At 49.0% G+C, this 18209-nt stretch overlaps 1 protein-coding gene across 1 annotated transcript in view; it reads right to left on the bottom strand.

Annotated features, from left to right (window-relative positions):
- The window catches only part of kiaa1549la (KIAA1549-like a), a 284087-nt gene that overhangs the window by 125770 nt on the left and 140108 nt on the right, over window positions 1-18209 (bottom strand). The window contains exon 10 of the mRNA XM_080191561.1: window positions 11896-12067. Coding sequence (XP_080047687.1) covers window positions 11896-12067 — 172 coding nt within the window. The remainder of the gene's footprint in view (window positions 1-11895; window positions 12068-18209) is intronic.

Here is an 18209-nt window from a genome sequence, read left to right as displayed (position 1 = left end):
TCACTGGGATACAGTTCCACACACACTGACTCTCACTGGGATACAGTTCCACACACACTGACTCTCACTGGGATACAGTTCCACACACTGACTCTCATTGGGATCCAGTTCCACACGCACTGACTCTCACTGGGATACAGTTCCACACACACTGACTCTCACTGGGATACAGTTCCATATGCACTGACTCTCACTGGGATACAGTTCCACACGCACTGACTCTCACTGGGATACAGTTCCACACACACTGACTCTCACTGGGATACAGTTCCACACACACTGACTCTCACTGAGATACAGTTCCACACGCACTGACTCTCACTGGGATACAGTTCCACACACACTGACTCTCACTGGGATACAGTTCCACACACACTGACTCTCACTGGGATACAGTTCCACACACATTGAATCGCACTGGGATACAGTTCCACACAGACTGACTCTCACTGGGATACAGTTCCACACGCACTGACTCTCACTGGGATACAGTTCCACACACATTGAATCGCACTGGGATACAGTTCCACATAGACTGACTCTCATTGGGATACAGTTCCACACGCACTGACTCTCACTGGGATACAGTTCCACACACACTGACTCTCACTGGGATACAGTTCCACACACACTGACTCTCACTGGGATACAGTTCCACACACTGACTCTCATTGGGATACAGTTCCACACGCACTGACTCTCCCTGGGATACAGTTCCACACACACTGACTCTCACTTGGATACAGTTCCATACGCACTGACTCTCACTGGGATACAGTTCCACACGCACTGAATCTCACTGGGATACAGTTCCACACACACTGACTCTCACTGGGATACAGTTCCACACACTGACTCTCATTGGGATACAGTTCCACACGCACTGACTCTCACTGGGATACAGTTCCACACACACTGACTCTCACTGGGATACAGTTCCATACGCACTGACTCTCACTGGGATACAGTTCCACACGCACTGACTCTCACTGGGATACAGTTCCACACGCACTGACTCTCACTGGGATACAGTTCCACACACACTGACTCTCACTGAGATACAGTTCCACACACACTGACTCTCACTGGGATACAGTTCCACACGCACTGACTCTCACTGGGATACAGTTCCACACACTGACTCTCACTGGGATACAGTTCCACACACACTGACTCTCACTGGGATACAGTTCCGCACGCACTGACTCTCACTGAGATACAGTTCCACACGCACTGACTCTCACTGGGATACAGTTCCACACACACACTGACTCTCACTGGGATACAGTTCCACACGCACTGACTCTCACTGGGATACAGTTCCACACAGACTGACTCTCACTGGGATACAGTTCCACACACACTGACTCTCACTGGGATACAGTTCCACACGCACTGACTGTCATTGGGATACAGTTCCACACACATTGAATCGCACTGGGATACAGTTCCACATAGACTGACTCTCATTGGGATACAGTTCCACACGCACTGACTCTCACTGGGATACAGTTCCACACACACTGACTCTCACTGGGATACAGTTCCACACACACTGACTCTCACTGGGATACAGTTCCACACACTGACTCTCATTGGGATACAGTTCCACACGCACTGACTCTCACTGGGATACAGTTCCACACACACTGACTCTCACTGGGATACAGTTCCATACGCACTGACTCTCACTGGGATACAGTTCCACACGCACTGACTCTCACTGGGATACAGTTCCACACACACTGACTCTCACTGGGATACAGTTCCACACGCATTGACTCTCACTGAGATACAGTTCCACACGCACTGACTCTCACTGGGATACAGTTCCACACACACACTGACTCTCACTGGGATACAGTTCCACACGCACTGACTCTCACTGGGATACAGTTCCACACACACTGACTCTCACTGGGATACAGTTCCACACAGACTGACTCTCACTGGGATACAGTTCCACACGCACTGACTCTCACTGGGATACAGTTCCACACACATTGAATCGCACTGGGATACAGTTCCACATAGACTGACTCTCATTGGGATACAGTTCCACACGCACTGACTCTCACTGGGATACAGTTCCACACACACTGACTCTCACTGGGATACAGTTCCACACACACTGACTCTCACTGGGATACAGTTCCACGCACTGACTCTCATTGGGATACAGTTCCACACGCACTGACTCTCACTGGGATACAGTTCCACACACACTGACTCTCACTGGGATACAGTTCCATACGCACTGACTCTCACTGGGATACAGTTCCACACGCACTGACTCTCACTGGGATACAGTTCCACACACACTGACTCTCACTGGGATACAGTTCCACACACTGACTCTCATTGGGATACAGTTCCACACGCACTGACTCTCACTGGGATACAGATCCACACACACTGACTCTCACTGGGATACAGTTCCATACGCACTGACTCTCACTGAGATACAGTTCCACACACACTGACTCTCACTGGGATACAGTTCCACACGCACTGACTCTCACTGGGATACAGTTCCACACACTGACTCTCACTGGGATACAGTTCCACACACACTGACTCTCACTGGGATACAGTTCCACACGCACTGACTCTCACTGAGATACAGTTCCACACGCACTGACTCTCACTGGGATACAGTTCCACACACACACTGACTCTCACTGGGATACAGTTCCACACGCACTGACTCTCACTGGGATACAGTTCCACACACACTGACTCTCACTGGGATACAGTTCCACACACACTGACTCTCACTGGGATACAGTTCCACACGCACTGACTGTCATTGGGATACAGTTCCACACACACTGACTCTCACTGGGATACAGTTCCACACACACTGACTCTCACTGGGATACAGTTCCACACGCACTGACTGTCATTGGGATACAGTTCCACACACACTGACTCTCACTGAGATACAGTTCCACACGCACTGACACTCACTGGGATACGGTTCCACACAGACTGACTCTCACTGGGATACAGTTCCACACGCACTGACTCTCACTGGGATACAGTTCCACACACACTGACTCTCACTGGGATACAGTTCCACACGCACTGAATCTCACTGGGATACAGTTCCACACACACTGGCTCTCACTGGGATACAGTTCCACACACATTGAATCGCACTGGGATACAGTTCCACATAGACTGACTCTCACTGGGATACAGTTCCACACACACTGACTCTCACTGGGATACAGTTCCACACGCACTGACACTCACTGGGATACAGTTCCACACGCACTGACTCTCACTGGGATACAGTTCCACACGCATTGACTCTCACTGGGATACAGTTCCACATGCACTGACTCTCACTGGGATACAGTTCCACACACACTGACTCTCACTGAGATACAGTTCCACACGCACTGACTCTCACTGGGATACAGTTCCACACACACTGACTCTCACTGGGATACAGTTCCACACGCACTGACTCTCACTGGGATACAGTTCCACACGCACTGAATCTCACTGGGATACAGTTCCACACACACTGGCTCTCACTGGGATACAGTTCCACACACATTGAATCGCACTGGGATACAGTTCCACATAGACTGAATCTCACTGGGATACAGTTCCACACACACTGGCTCTCACTGGGATACAGTTCCACACACTGACTCTCATTGGGATACAGTTCCACACGCACTGACTCTCACTGGGATACAGTTCCACACACACTGACTCTCACTGGGATACAGTTCCATACGCACTGACTCTCACTGGGATACAGTTCCACACGCACTGAATCTCACTGGGATACAGTTCCACACACACTGACTCTCACTGGGATACAGTTCCACACACACTGACTCTCATTGGGATACAGTTCCACACGCACTGACTCTCACTGGGATACAGTTCCACACACACTGACTCTCACTGGGATACAGTTCCATACGCACTGACTCTCACTGGGATACAGTTCCACACGCACTGACTCTCACTGGGATACAGTTCCACACGCACTGACTCTCACTGGGATACAGTTCCACACGCACTGACTCTCACTGAGATACAGTTCCACACACACTGACTCTCACTGGGATACAGTTCCACACGCACTGACTCTCACTGGGATACAGTTCCACACACTGACTCTCACTGGGATACAGTTCCACACACACTGACTCTCACTGGGATACAGTTCCGCACGCACTGACTCTCACTGAGATACAGTTCCACACGCACTGACTCTCACTGGGATACAGTTCCACACACACACTGACTCTCACTGGGATACAGTTCCACACGCACTGACTCTCACTGGGATACAGTTCCACACACACTGACTCTCACTGGGATACAGTTCCACACACACTGACTCTCACTGGGATACAGTTCCACACGCACTGACTGTCATTGGGATACAGTTCCACACACATTGAATCGCACTGGGATACAGTTCCACATAGACTGACTCTCATTGGGATACAGTTCCACACACACTGACTCTCACTGGGATACAGTTCCACACACACTGACTCTGACTGCGATACAGTTCCACACACTGACTCTCATTGGGATACAGTTCCACACGCACTGACTCTCACTGGGATACAGTTCCACACACACTGACTCTCACTGGGATACAGTTCCATACGCACTGACTCTCACTGGGATACAGTTCCACACGCACTGACTCTCACTGGGATACAGTTCCACACACACTGACTCTCACTGGGATACAGTTCCACACGCACTGACTCTCACTGAGATACAGTTCCACACGCACTGACTCTCACTGGGATACAGTTCCACACACACACTGACTCTCACTGGGATACAGTTCCACACGCACTGACTCTCACTGGGATACAGTTCCACACACACTGACTCTCACTGGGATACAGTTCCACACAGACTGACTCTCACTGGGATACAGTTCCACACGCACTGACTCTCACTGGGATACAGTTCCACACACATTGAATCGCACTGGGATACAGTTCCACATAGACTGACTCTCATTGGGATACAGTTCCACACGCACTGACTCTCACTGGGATACAGTTCCACACACACTGACTCTCACTGGGATACAGTTCCACACACACTGACTCTCACTGGGATACAGTTCCACGCACTGACTCTCATTGGGATACAGTTCCACACGCACTGACTCTCACTGGGATACAGTTCCACACACACTGACTCTCACTGGGATACAGTTCCATACGCTCTGACTCTCACTGGGATACAGTTCCACACACACTGACTCTCACTGGGATACAGTTCCACACACACTGACTCTCACTGGGATACAGTTCCACACACTGACTCTCATTGGGATACAGTTCCACACGCACTGACTCTCACTGGGATACAGATCCACACACACTGACTCTCACTGGGATACAGTTCCATACGCACTGACTCTCACTGGGATACAGTTCCACACGCACTGACTCTCACTGGGATACAGTTCCACACGCACTGACTCTCACTGGGATACAGTTCCACACACACTGACTCTCACTGAGATACAGTTCCACACACACTGACTCTCACTGGGATACAGTTCCACACGCACTGACTCTCACTGGGATACAGTTCCACACACTGACTCTCACTGGGATACAGTTCCACACACACTGACTCTCACTGGGATACAGTTCCACACGCACTGACTCTCACTGAGATACAGTTCCACACGCACTGACTCTCACTGGGATACAGTTCCACACACACACTGACTCTCACTGGGATACAGTTCCACACGCACTGACTCTCACTGGGATACAGTTCCACACACACTGACTCTCACTGGGATACAGTTCCACACACACTGACTCTCACTGGGATACAGTTCCACACGCACTGACTCTCACTGAGATACAGTTCCACACGCACTGACACTCACTGGGATACGGTTCCACACAGACTGACTCTCACTGGGATACAGTTCCACACGCACTGACTCTCACTGGGATACAGTTCCACACACACTGACTCTCACTGGGATACAGTTCCACACGCACTGAATCTCACTGGGATACAGTTCCACACACACTGGCTCTCACTGGGATACAGTTCCACACACATTGAATCGCACTGGGATACAGTTCCACATAGACTGACTCTCACTGGGATACAGTTCCACACACACTGACTCTCACTGGGATACAGTTCCACACGCAATGACACTCACTGGGATACAGTTCCACACGCACTGACTCTCACTGGGATACAGTTCCACACGCATTGACTCTCACTGGGATACAGTTCCACATGCACTGACTCTCACTGGGATACAGTTCCACACACACTGACTCTCACTGAGATACAGTTCCACACGCACTGACTCTCACTGGGATACAGTTCCACACACACTGACTCTCACTGGGATACAGTTCCACACACACTGACTCTCACTGGGATACAGTTCCACACACATTGAATGGCACTGGGATACAGTTCCACACACACTGACTCTCACTGGGATACAGTTCCACACGCACTGACTCTCACTGAGATACAGTTCCACACGCACTGACTCTCACTGGGATACAGTTCCACACACACACTGACTCTCACTGGGATACAGTTCCACACGCACTGACTCTCACTGGGATACAGTTCCACACACACTGACTCTCACTGGGATACAGTTCCACACGCACTGACTCTCACTGAGATACAGTTCCACACGCACTGACACTCACTGGGATACGGTTCCACACAGACTGACTCTCACTGGGATACAGTTCCACACGCACTGACTCTCACTGGGATACAGTTCCACACACACTGACTCTCACTGGGATACAGTTCCACACGCACTGAATCTCACTGGGATACAGTTCCACACACACTGGCTCTCACTGGGATACAGTTCCACACACATTGAATCGCACTGGGATACAGTTCCACATAGACTGACTCTCACTGGGATACAGTTCCACACACACTGACTCTCACTGGGATACAGTTCCACACGCACTGACACTCACTGGGATACAGTTCCACACGCACTGACTCTCACTGGGATACAGTTCCACACGCATTGACTCTCACTGGGATACAGTTCCACATGCACTGACTCTCACTGGGATACAGTTCCACACACACTGACTCTCACTGAGATACAGTTCCACACGCACTGACTCTCACTGGGATACAGTTCCACACACACTGACTCTCACTGGGATACAGTTCCACACACACTGACTCTCACTGGGATACAGTTCCACACACATTGAATGGCACTGGGATACAGTTCCACACAGACTGACTCTCACTGGGATACAGTTCCACACGCACTGACTCTCAGTGGGATACAGTTCCACACACTGACTCTCACTGGGATACAGTTCCACACGCACTGACTCTCACTGGGATACAGTTCCACACACACTGACTCTCACTGGGATACAGTTCCACACACACTGACTCTCACTGGGATACAGTTCCACACGCACTGACTGTCATTGGGATACAGTTCCACACACACTGACTCTCACTGAGATACAGTTCCACACGCACTGACTCTCACTGGGATACAGTTCCACACACACTGACTCTCACTGGGATACAGTTCCACACACACTGACTCTCACTGGGATACAGTTCCACACACATTGAATGGCACTGGGATACAGTTCCACACAGACTGACTCTCACTGGGATACAGTTCCACACGCACTGACTCTCACTGGGATACAGTTCCACACACTGACTCTCACTGGGATACAGTTCCACACGCACTGACTCTCACTGGGATACAGTTCCACACACACTGACTCTCACTGGGATACAGTTCCACACACACTGACTCTCACTGGGATACAGTTCCACACGCACTGACTGTCATTGGGATACAGTTCCACACACACTGACTCTCACTGGGATACAGTTCCACACACACTGACTCTCACTGGGATACAGTTCCACACGCACTGACTGTCATTGGGATACAGTTCCACACACACTGACTCTCACTGAGATACAGTTCCACACGCACTGACACTCACTGGGATACGGTTCCACACAGACTGACTCTCACTGGGATACAGTTCCACACGCACTGACTCTCACTGGGATACAGTTCCACACACACTGACTCTCACTGGGATACAGTTCCACACGCACTGAATGTCACTGGGATACAGTTCCACACACACTGGCTCTCACTGGGATACAGTTCCACACACATTGAATCGCACTGGGATACAGTTCCACATAGACTGACTCTCACTGGGATACAGTTCCACACACACTGACTCTCACTGGGATACAGTTCCACACGCACTGACACTCACTGGGATACAGTTCCACACGCACTGACTCTCACTGGGATACAGTTCCACACGCATTGACTCTCACTGGGATACAGTTCCACATGCACTGACTCTCACTGGGATACAGTTCCACACACACTGACTCTCACTGAGATACAGTTCCACACGCACTGACTCTCACTGGGATACAGTTCCACACACACTGACTCTCACTGGGATACAGTTCCACACACACTGACTCTCACTGGGATACAGTTCCACACACATTGAATGGCACTGGGATACAGTTCCACACAGACTGACTCTCACTGGGATACAGTTCCACACGCACTGACTCTCACTGGGATACAGTTCCACACACACTGACTCTCACTGGGATACAGTTCCACACACACTGACTCTCACTGGGATACGGTTCCACACAGACTGACTCTCACTGGGATACAGTTCCACACGCACTGACTCTCACTGGGATACAGTTCCACACACTGAGTCTCACTGGGATACAGTTCCACACATATTGAATCGCACTGGGATACAGTTCCACACAGACTGACTCTCACTGGGATACAGTTCCACACACACTGACTCTCACTGGGATACAGTTCCACACACACTGACTCTCACTGGGATACGGTTCCACTTGCACTGACTGTCATTGGGATACAGTTCCACACACACTGACTCTCACTGGGATACAGTTCCACACACACTGACTCTCACTGGGATACGGTTCCACACAGACTGACTCTCACTGGGATACAGTTCCACACGCACTGACTCTCACTGGGATACAGTTCCACACACACTGACTCTCACTGGGATACAGTTCCACACGCACTGACTCTCACTGGGATACAGTTCCACACACTGACTCTCACTGGGATACAGTTCCACACACACTGACTCTCACTGGGATACAGTTCCACACGCACTGACTCTCACTGAGATACAGTTCCACACGCACTGACTCTCACTGGGATACAGTTCCACACACACACTGACTCTCACTGGGATACAGTTCCACACGCACTGACACTCACTGGGATACAGTTCCACACAGACTGACTCTCACTGGGATACAGTTCCACACACATTGAATCGCACTGGGATACAGTTCCACACAGACTGACTCTCACTGGGATACAGTTCCACACGCACTGACTCTCACTGGGATACAGTTCCACACACACTGACTCTCACTGGGATACAGTTCCACACACACTGACTCTCACTGGGATACAGTTCCACACACACTGACTCTCACTGGGATACAGTTCCACACACACTGACTCTCACTGGGATACAGTTCCACACACACTGACTCTCACTGGGATACAGTTCCACACACACTGGCTCTCCCTTGGACACAGTTCCACACACATTGGGCCCGATTTTACCATTGCGTTGCGCCCAAAACTTGGTAATGTCATGTGTGAGGCCATTAACGTGATCTGCCCCCGCATCCACGCAGATTGCCACTTAACCGAAACCCAGGAATAGCAGCGATTCAATTCACACCCAAAACGGGCGCAACAATGATTTAAATGCATTTGCATGTATTTAAATTGAATTAATGAACTGCCCACCCAACTTCATCAGCATTTCCCCCTTTCCCACCGCATTTGCCAATCCGGAACCGCGCCGTAATGGACCTGCGGAATAGAAGTCTGTTTCGGGCACTCCAGCTGATGAAGAGCGCGCTCAATGCTTTCAGTGGCCCTCTGACTCAGATCAGCGGTGGGGGAGAGGAGGGAGGTGGGTCAGACCATTCTCTGGTTGGGGGGCAGGGAATGAGGCCAGATCATTGTCTGGGGGGAGATGAGTGAGGCCAGATCATTGTCTGGTGAGGGTGGGTGAGTGAGGCCAGACCATTTTCTGAGGTGGAGGGGGGGGGAATGAGTGAGGTCAGATCATTGTCGGGGGTGGGGGCATGTAGGAGGGAGACGAGTAAGATGTTTCTCAGGTTGGGGGGGGCGGTGGGAAGGCAGATGGATCTCTGATGGAGAGTGGGGCAGATGGATCTCTGATGGAGAGTGGGGCAGATGGATCTCTGATGGAGAGTGGGGCAGATGGATCTCTGATGGAGAGTGGGGCAGATGGATCTCTGGTGATGGGGGGAGGGGGGCAGACAGATCTCTGGTGGGGGGGCAGATATATCTCTGGAGGGGGGACAGGGGGGTCTGCTGCCACTCTGCAGGCGATCGGTAGGGAGGGACGGGGGCAGAGGTGGCGACCGGTCTGGGTATTGGGGGGTGAGTAAGGAAGACAGTGATATGTGTGCGTAGTCGGGGAGCTGGATAAGGGGGACAGTGATGTGTGTGCGCACCATCGCTACCGCTTTTCACTCCCAAGCTGCTTTCTGTGGCTCAGGAGCAATCCGACGTGGGCGCACTTTTTCAAATTTTCTTCTAAGTACGCATGCACAGTTCAGAGCTCCAATTGTTTCAGACAGCGCGAATGGGTCTGGAGATTCTTTTTCGGCTGAGTGCGTATGGGAGCGCCTAAAATCAGACTTCTTAGCCAGATCTGCATTACGCCCAGATTCAGCACTTAGAATGAAAATGGTAAAATGGCCTGGCATATCCCACATTCAACCATTACCTTCAAGCCAAGGGAACAACCCTGGTTCAATGGAGAGTGCATGCCAAGAGCATCACTAGGCATACATAAAAAAAGGTGTCAACCTGGTGAAGCTACAAACAGGACTATTTGCGTGCCAAATGGCAAAAACAGCAAATGATAGACAGAGCTAAACAATTCCACAACCAACAGATCAGATTTAAAATCTGCAGCCCTTCCACATCCAGTCGAGAATGGCGGTGGACAATTAAACAACTCATGGGGAGAGTAGGCTCCACAAATATCCCCATCCTCAATGATGGAGGAGCCCAGCACATCAGTGCAAAAGATAAAGCTGAAGTATTCGCAACAATCTTCAGCCAGAAGTGCCGAGTGGATGATCCATCTCGGCCTCCTCCAGTGGTCCCCAGCATTGCAGATGCCAGTCTCCAGCCAATTTGATTCACTCTACGTGAATCAATTTGAGGCACTCTAACTAGAGGCAAAGACAATGGGCCCTGATAACATTTCAGCAATAGTACTGAAGACTTGTGCTCCAGAACTTGCCATTCCCCTAGCCAAGCTCTTCCAGTACAGTTGCAACACTGGAATCTACCCAACAATGTGGAAAATTGCCCAACATCTTATGTATTTTAACGCATTCCCCAGTCAGGCACCCCAGCCACATAAAATTCTGGCCAATGAGTTCAGAAGAATGACGTCCTGAAAGGTAAGATCAAAAACTCTTATCCTCCCCCCAACTCCCCAGTGCAAATTCATGATCCATGTGCCAACTCCAACCTACTATTGCCCCATATTCTTGCATCTTTGTTTAACAAAAATGTATTGATCTTAGATTTAAAAATGAGCAATGTACTTCATACCAAATTGTGGCAGCAGGTGAGTATTCCTGATTTCTTCCAACTTTCTTAACTTCACTCCTGTAAAACCTGGCTCATTTTTATAGTCTGTAGTCCTAGACACAATCTGTCTTCAGCCACCTCCCCATTCCCCTCACAGACACTCGGAAAATAACAGGCTGACTTACGTTCTGCTTGGAGTTGCACACGAAAGCCTAACTCCAAGGCCATGGTCTGTGAATCGACTGTGTTCAGTATTTTGGCTGCAGTTGTGCCCAGCAAGGCCCCGCCATTCTCCAAGGCGTAGTATGTCAGCTCAGCTGGGTTCTTCGGGCCAGGAAGGCGCTTAATGCTGACCAGCTGGAGAAATAAATACAAAGCAAACCCGTCACTGATCAATCCAATCGTGGATTCAGCAGGAACTTCCTTCTCTGGAGAGTGGTTAGAATCAGGGAGCTAACACCTGAAGTCATTGAGGCAAAAAGTAGAGATTCATTCATTGAAAATGTGGATAAACATAGGAGGGAAAAAGGAACAGAAGGATTTGCTAAGAGGGTGAGATGCAAAGGGGTAAGAAGAGGCTTTATGTGGAGCAGAAACGCCGGCCCAGACCAATTCGGCCATTTTTATAAATGACCTAGATGAGGGTGTAGAAGGATGGGTTAGTAAATTTGCTGATGACACTAAAGTCAGAGGAGTTGTAGACAGTGAGGATGGATGTTACAGTTTGCAGAGGGACATAGATAAGCTGCAGAGCTGGGCCGGGAGGTGGCAGATGGAGTTTAATGCGGAGAAGCGTGAGGTGATTCACTTTGGAAAGATTAACAGGAGTACAGAATATAGGGCTAATGGGAGGACTCTTGGTAGTGTCGACAAGCAGAGAGATCTTGGTGTACATGTGCATAGCTCCCTGAAAGTTGGCACCCAGGTTGATAAGGTTGTTAAGAAGGCTTACGATGTGTTAGCTTTTATTGGTAGAGGGATTGAATTTCACAGCCGTGAGATCATGTTGCAACTGTACAAAACTCTGGTGCGGCCGCACTTGGAGTATTGCCTACAGTTCTGGTCACCGCATTATAAGAAAGATGTGGAAGCATTGGAAAGGGTGCAGAGGAGGTTTACCAGGATGTTGCCTGGTATGGTGGGAAGGTCTTAGGAGGAAAGGCTGAGGGACTTGACGTTGTTTTCGTTAGAGAGAAGCAGGTTAAGAGGTGACCTAACTGAGGCATACAAGATGATCAGAGGGTTAGATAGGGTAGACAGTGAGAGCCTTTTTCCTCGGATGGTGATGGCTAACACGAGGGGACATAGCTTTAAATTGAGGGGTGGTAATTATAGGACAGATGTCAGAGGTAAGTTCTTTACTCAGAGGGTAGTAAGGGCGTGGTATGCCCTGCCTGCAGCAGTTGTGGACTCGCCAACTTTAAGGGCGTTCAAATGGTCAGTGGATAGGCACATGGATAACACTGGAATAGTTTAGGTTAGTGGGACATTAGATTGATTCCACTGGTCGGCGCAACATCGAGGGCCGAAGGGCCTGTACTGCGTTGTAATGTTCTGTGTTCTATGTTCTAAACGGAGTCATGGCCTTTCGGGAAGGAAATCTGCCCTCCTTACCTGGTCTGGTCTACATGTGACTCCAGGTCCACAACAGTGTGGTTGACTCTCAAATGCCCTCTGAAATAGAGGGCAGGTGGGGATGGGAAATAAATGCGAGCCCAGCCAGCCATGCCTATATCCCATAAATAAATTTAAAGAAAATGGCCTGCTTCTGTGCTGTAAACAATTTGTGATATTTTCTGAATCATATACTGATGAAACAGCTTGTATATTGAGCACACTCCTTCTTATCACAATTACCAATTTTTATATACACGGGGGTGGGGGGGGGGTGGCATTTTCTGTCCCTGTCTTTGGCGGGAATGACAGAGTGGGTGGAGAATCAAGCAGGTGGGATTTCCCCGCGTCCCTGCCAGTGAGGGAGGAATCCCATTTGGATACAATTAGCAGGACTTCCCTCTGTAACAACCCCCACATCGGGAAATCCACCCCGCCCATTACTGGCATCAAGACAGCATAGTTTACAGCAGATGGAGAACTGGCAAGCAGGCCACTAGATAAGTATAGCGCCCAGGGGAGAGGGGGTAATGCTCGAGGCAGTGCCCAGGAATTGCCAGGGGCAGTGCCAAATGGGAACAGGGGTGTGAGGTCTCGAGGTGAGGGGGGAGGGGGGTGGAGGTGGAGAGGAGAGGAGAGGAGAAGAGAGGATTTGGTGGGAGGGGGAGGATTTTGTGGTGGTGTGATGGGGGGTTGTTTAAAGTTTAAGTTCTAAAGTTTATTTCTTAGTATTACAAGTAGGCATACATTAACACTGCAATGAGTTTACTGCGAAAATCCCCTTGTCACCACACTCAGGCGCCTGTTCAGGTACACTGAGGGAGAATTTAGCATGGTCAATGTGCCTAACCAGCATGTCTTTCGGACTGTAGAAGAAAACTGGAGCACTTGGAGGAAATCCACACAGACATAGGGAGAATGTGCAAACTCCACACAGGCAAAAATGGTGGGACAAGTTGGGCCAAAAGACCTGTTTCCATGCTGTAAACCTCTATGACTCTCTATGACTCTATGACAGTGACCAGGAACCGAACCCAGGTTCCTGATGCTGTGAGGCAACAGTGCCAACCACTGTGCCACCCATTTTACTCTTGTTTTATTTTTATCTTCTTCACAATCTGTCAGGAGCCGAGGTTGCTGACAGGGTTTGCTCGGTCAGAGGTTGCCCCACCAGTGTGACATTATGGGACCCGCTTTTTCACTATTCTTTATTTAAATGTTTAAAAATACGGAGGGAAAAGCTGGCAGTGCAGTCTGCCCTCTGCTTTTTCACGTTTAGACAGAAAAATGAGAAAATTTTGCCCATAGTTTTGAAGGTGACAGAACAAAGCAATAAGGCTACTAAAAAAGTATACCAAGGATCCTGGGCTGCACAAATAGAGGACAGAAGAAAAGAAATCATGCTAATCCCTTAGAAGTTACTGAATTGGCCTCAGATGGTGTACTGTGCCCAATTCTGGGCACCATACTTTTAGAAGGACGAGTAGGCCTTTGACAGGATGCAAAGGAGGTTTACTGGAACGGCACCGGGGAAGAGGGACTTTGGTTGTGTGGAGATTGTTCTCTTCAGAGCAGAGAAGATGAGATTTAACAGAGGTGTTCAAAATCATGAATTGTTTTGTTGGAGCAAGTCGGGGGAAACTGCTTCCTCTGGCAAGCTGGCTGATGACCAGCGGACATAGAGTTAAAATAATTGGGAGCAGAACCAGAGGGGAGAGATGTTTCTCACAAATCTGGAATGAGGTGTTTGAAAAGGTGGTGGAAGGAGATGTTTCAAAAACAATTGGGCATGCACTTGAAGAGGATTAAGCTGGGAAAGCAGATACAAAAAGAAAAACATAAGCCTTGGCATTTGTGGAGGAGAAGTGGCCAAGTTTCTCTCATCAGGGTGGAGAATTGACAAGAATGAGCTTGTATCTTGGCAGTGAATGCTTTCCAATGCTGGTGATTAGCGATTATGCAAGGAGTCTAAGCGGAAGAAGTGAAGTACGTTTCCAGTCATAAAATAAACCGTAAATTTGATTTCCTCTTCACAACAGCACACAGAGGTAGCAACAGAATTTCCTCCCAATAAATATAAATCATTAAGACGTAGTAACAGTGGGGGTAGGCAGGCTGGTGCTTCAATAAATGTCCTCAGGCTTGCACGCAAACAAGGCCGGATCTACAGCCTGGTTTCAGAAGATGCGAGGGGCATTTGAGCAACAGGAGGTCACAGCCAGGCAACAGATCAGACACCTCGGCAGTCAGGTAGTGCTGAGAGGGGGTCATAGGCTCCCTAGATAATGTCACATTCCTTCAGTATTATAAAAGTCTCAGCCTCAGGTAGGTGTTGAAGTGCTGGACTAAGGCTTGAGCCTTTGATTTTCTGATTCAGGGGCAAGAGCATTATGGGCATGGTGCCACAGCGGTTAGCATTGCTGCATCACAGCATCAGGGACCTGAGTTCAATTCCGGCCTCGGGTGACTGCGTGGAGTTTGTACATTCTCCCCTTGTTTGAACAGAGGGGAGTACGATAGGATGAGAGAGGAATTGGCGAATGTAGATTGGGGGTGCAGATTGGTTGGTAGGACGGCTGAGGAACAGTGGAGGATCTTTAAGGAGATCTTTTTCAGTGCTCAGCAGAAATATATTCCGATGGTAAAGAAGGAATGTAGGAGAAGGGATAACCAGCCGTGGTTATCGAAGGAAATAAAGGAGAGTATTAAATTAAAAGCTGATGCGTTCAGAGTGGCTAAAAGTAGTGGGCGATTAGAAGATTGGGAAAGGTTTAACAATCAACAAAGATTGACTAAGAAGTTGATAAAGAAAGGAAGGATAGACAATGAAGCTAAACTAGCACTAAATATAAAAAAGGATAGTAAGAGTTTTTACAAATATATAAAGAGGAGGCTGGCTAGAGTGAATGTTGGACCCTTAGAGGATGAGAGGGGGGAATTTAGTGGTGGGAGATGAGCAAATGGCTGAGGCCTTAAATAAGTTTTTTGCCTCGGTCTTCACGGAGGAGGACGGGAATAGTTTGCCGGATATTAAAGATGGAAGGATGGTAGGAGTTGAGGGCCTGAATGCGATTACTGTCACTAGAGAGGTAGTGCTTGATAGACTAACGGGACTGATGGTGGACAAGTCCCCAGGACCGGATGGAATGCATCCCAGGGTTCTGAAGGAAATGGCAGAGGTAATAGTGGACGCCTTAGGATTATTTACCAAAATTCGCTGGATTCCGGGGAAGTGCCGGAAGATTGGAAAACAGCTAATATTACACCGCTGTTTAAAAAAGGTAGCAGACAAAAGGCAGAGAATTATAGGCCAGTTAGTTTAACGTCTGTAGTTGGAAAAATGCTTGAATCTGTCATCAAAGAAGAAATAGCGAGGTACCTAGAAAGGAATGGTTTGATAGAGCAGACGCAGCATGGATTCGTTAAGGGGAAGTCGTGTTTGACGAATTTATTGGATTTCTATGAGGATGTGACTAGTGCGGTAGACAGAGGGGAACCAGTGGATGTGGTGTTTCTAGATTTTCAAAAGGCATTTGATAAGGTGCCTCACAAAAGGTTGCTTCAGAAGGTTAGGGTGCATGGAGTTGGGGGTAAGGTGTTAGCGTGGATAGAGGATTGGTTGTCAATGGGTGCTATTCTGATTGGCGATTGGTGACTAATGGAGTGCCGCAGGGATCGGTGCTGGGGCCACAGCTATTTACCATTTATATAGATGATCTGGAGGAGGGGGCTGAGTGTAGAGTGACGAAATTTGCTGATGACACGAAGATGAGTGGAAAAGCAAATTGCGCGGAGGGTGTGGAAAGTCTACAGAGGGATCTGGATAGGCTGAGCGAGTGGGCAAGGACCTGGCAGATGGAGTACAATGTTAGCAAGTGTAAGGTTATCCACTTTGGCAGAAAGAATAGTAGGAGGGATTACTATTTAAAGAGCGAAAAGCTGCAGCATGCTACGGTGCAGAGGGACCTGGGGGTCCTTGTGCATGAGTCGCAAAAACCCAGTCTGCAGGTGCAACAGGTCATCAAGAAGGCGAATGGAATGCTGGCCTTTGTAGCGAGGGGGATAGAATATAAAAGCAGGGAAGTCTTACTGCAACTATACAGGGCACTGGTGAGGCCGCAGCTGGAGTACTGTGTGCAGTTTTGGTCGCCGCACTTGCGCAAGGATATTTTGGCCTTGGAGGGAGTGCAGAGGAGGTTCACTAGGCTGATACCAGAGAAGAGGGGGTTGGACTATGAAGAGAGACTAAATAGACTGGGTCTGTACTCATTGGAGTTTAGAAGGATGAGGGGGGATCTTATAGAGACATATAAGATAATGAAAGGGATGGATAGGTAGAGAGATTCTTCCCGCTTAGAAAGGACAGCAAGACTAGAGGGCACAGCCTCAAGATAAGCCGGGGGGGGGGGTGCAGTTTAGATCAGAGTTGAGGAGGAACTTCTTCACTCAAAGGGTGGTGAATCTCTGGAATTCTCTGCCCGTTGAAGTGGTGGAGGCTACTTCGCTAAATATATTTAAGTCACGGGTCGATAGGTTTTTGACAGACAAGGGAATTAAGGGTTATGGGGAGAAAGCGGGAAAGTGGAACTGATCCACTTCAGATCAGCCATGATCTTATTGCATGGCGGGGCAGGCTCAAAGGGCTAGATGGCCTACTCCTGCTCCTATTTCTTATGTTCTTATGTTCTGCATGGGTTTTCTTCGGGGGCTCCGGTTTCCTCCCACAGTCTAAAGACGTGTGAGTTAGATTGATTGGCCATGCTAAATTACCTCTAATGTCAGGGGAGATTAGCAAGGGTTATGGGAATAGGCCTTGGTGGAATTGTATTCGGTGCAGACTCAAAGGGCCAAATGGTCTCCTTCTGCACTGTAGGGATTCTGTGAT

Source organism: Carcharhinus amblyrhynchos, chromosome 6 (genome assembly GCF_965287045.1).
Source record: "Carcharhinus amblyrhynchos chromosome 6, sCarAmb.v2.hapA, whole genome shotgun sequence".
Taxonomy (NCBI): domain Eukaryota; kingdom Metazoa; phylum Chordata; class Chondrichthyes; order Carcharhiniformes; family Carcharhinidae; genus Carcharhinus; species Carcharhinus amblyrhynchos.
The sequence above is the reverse complement of the archived record's forward strand: the minus strand, read 5'-3'. Positions and strand labels throughout refer to the sequence as shown.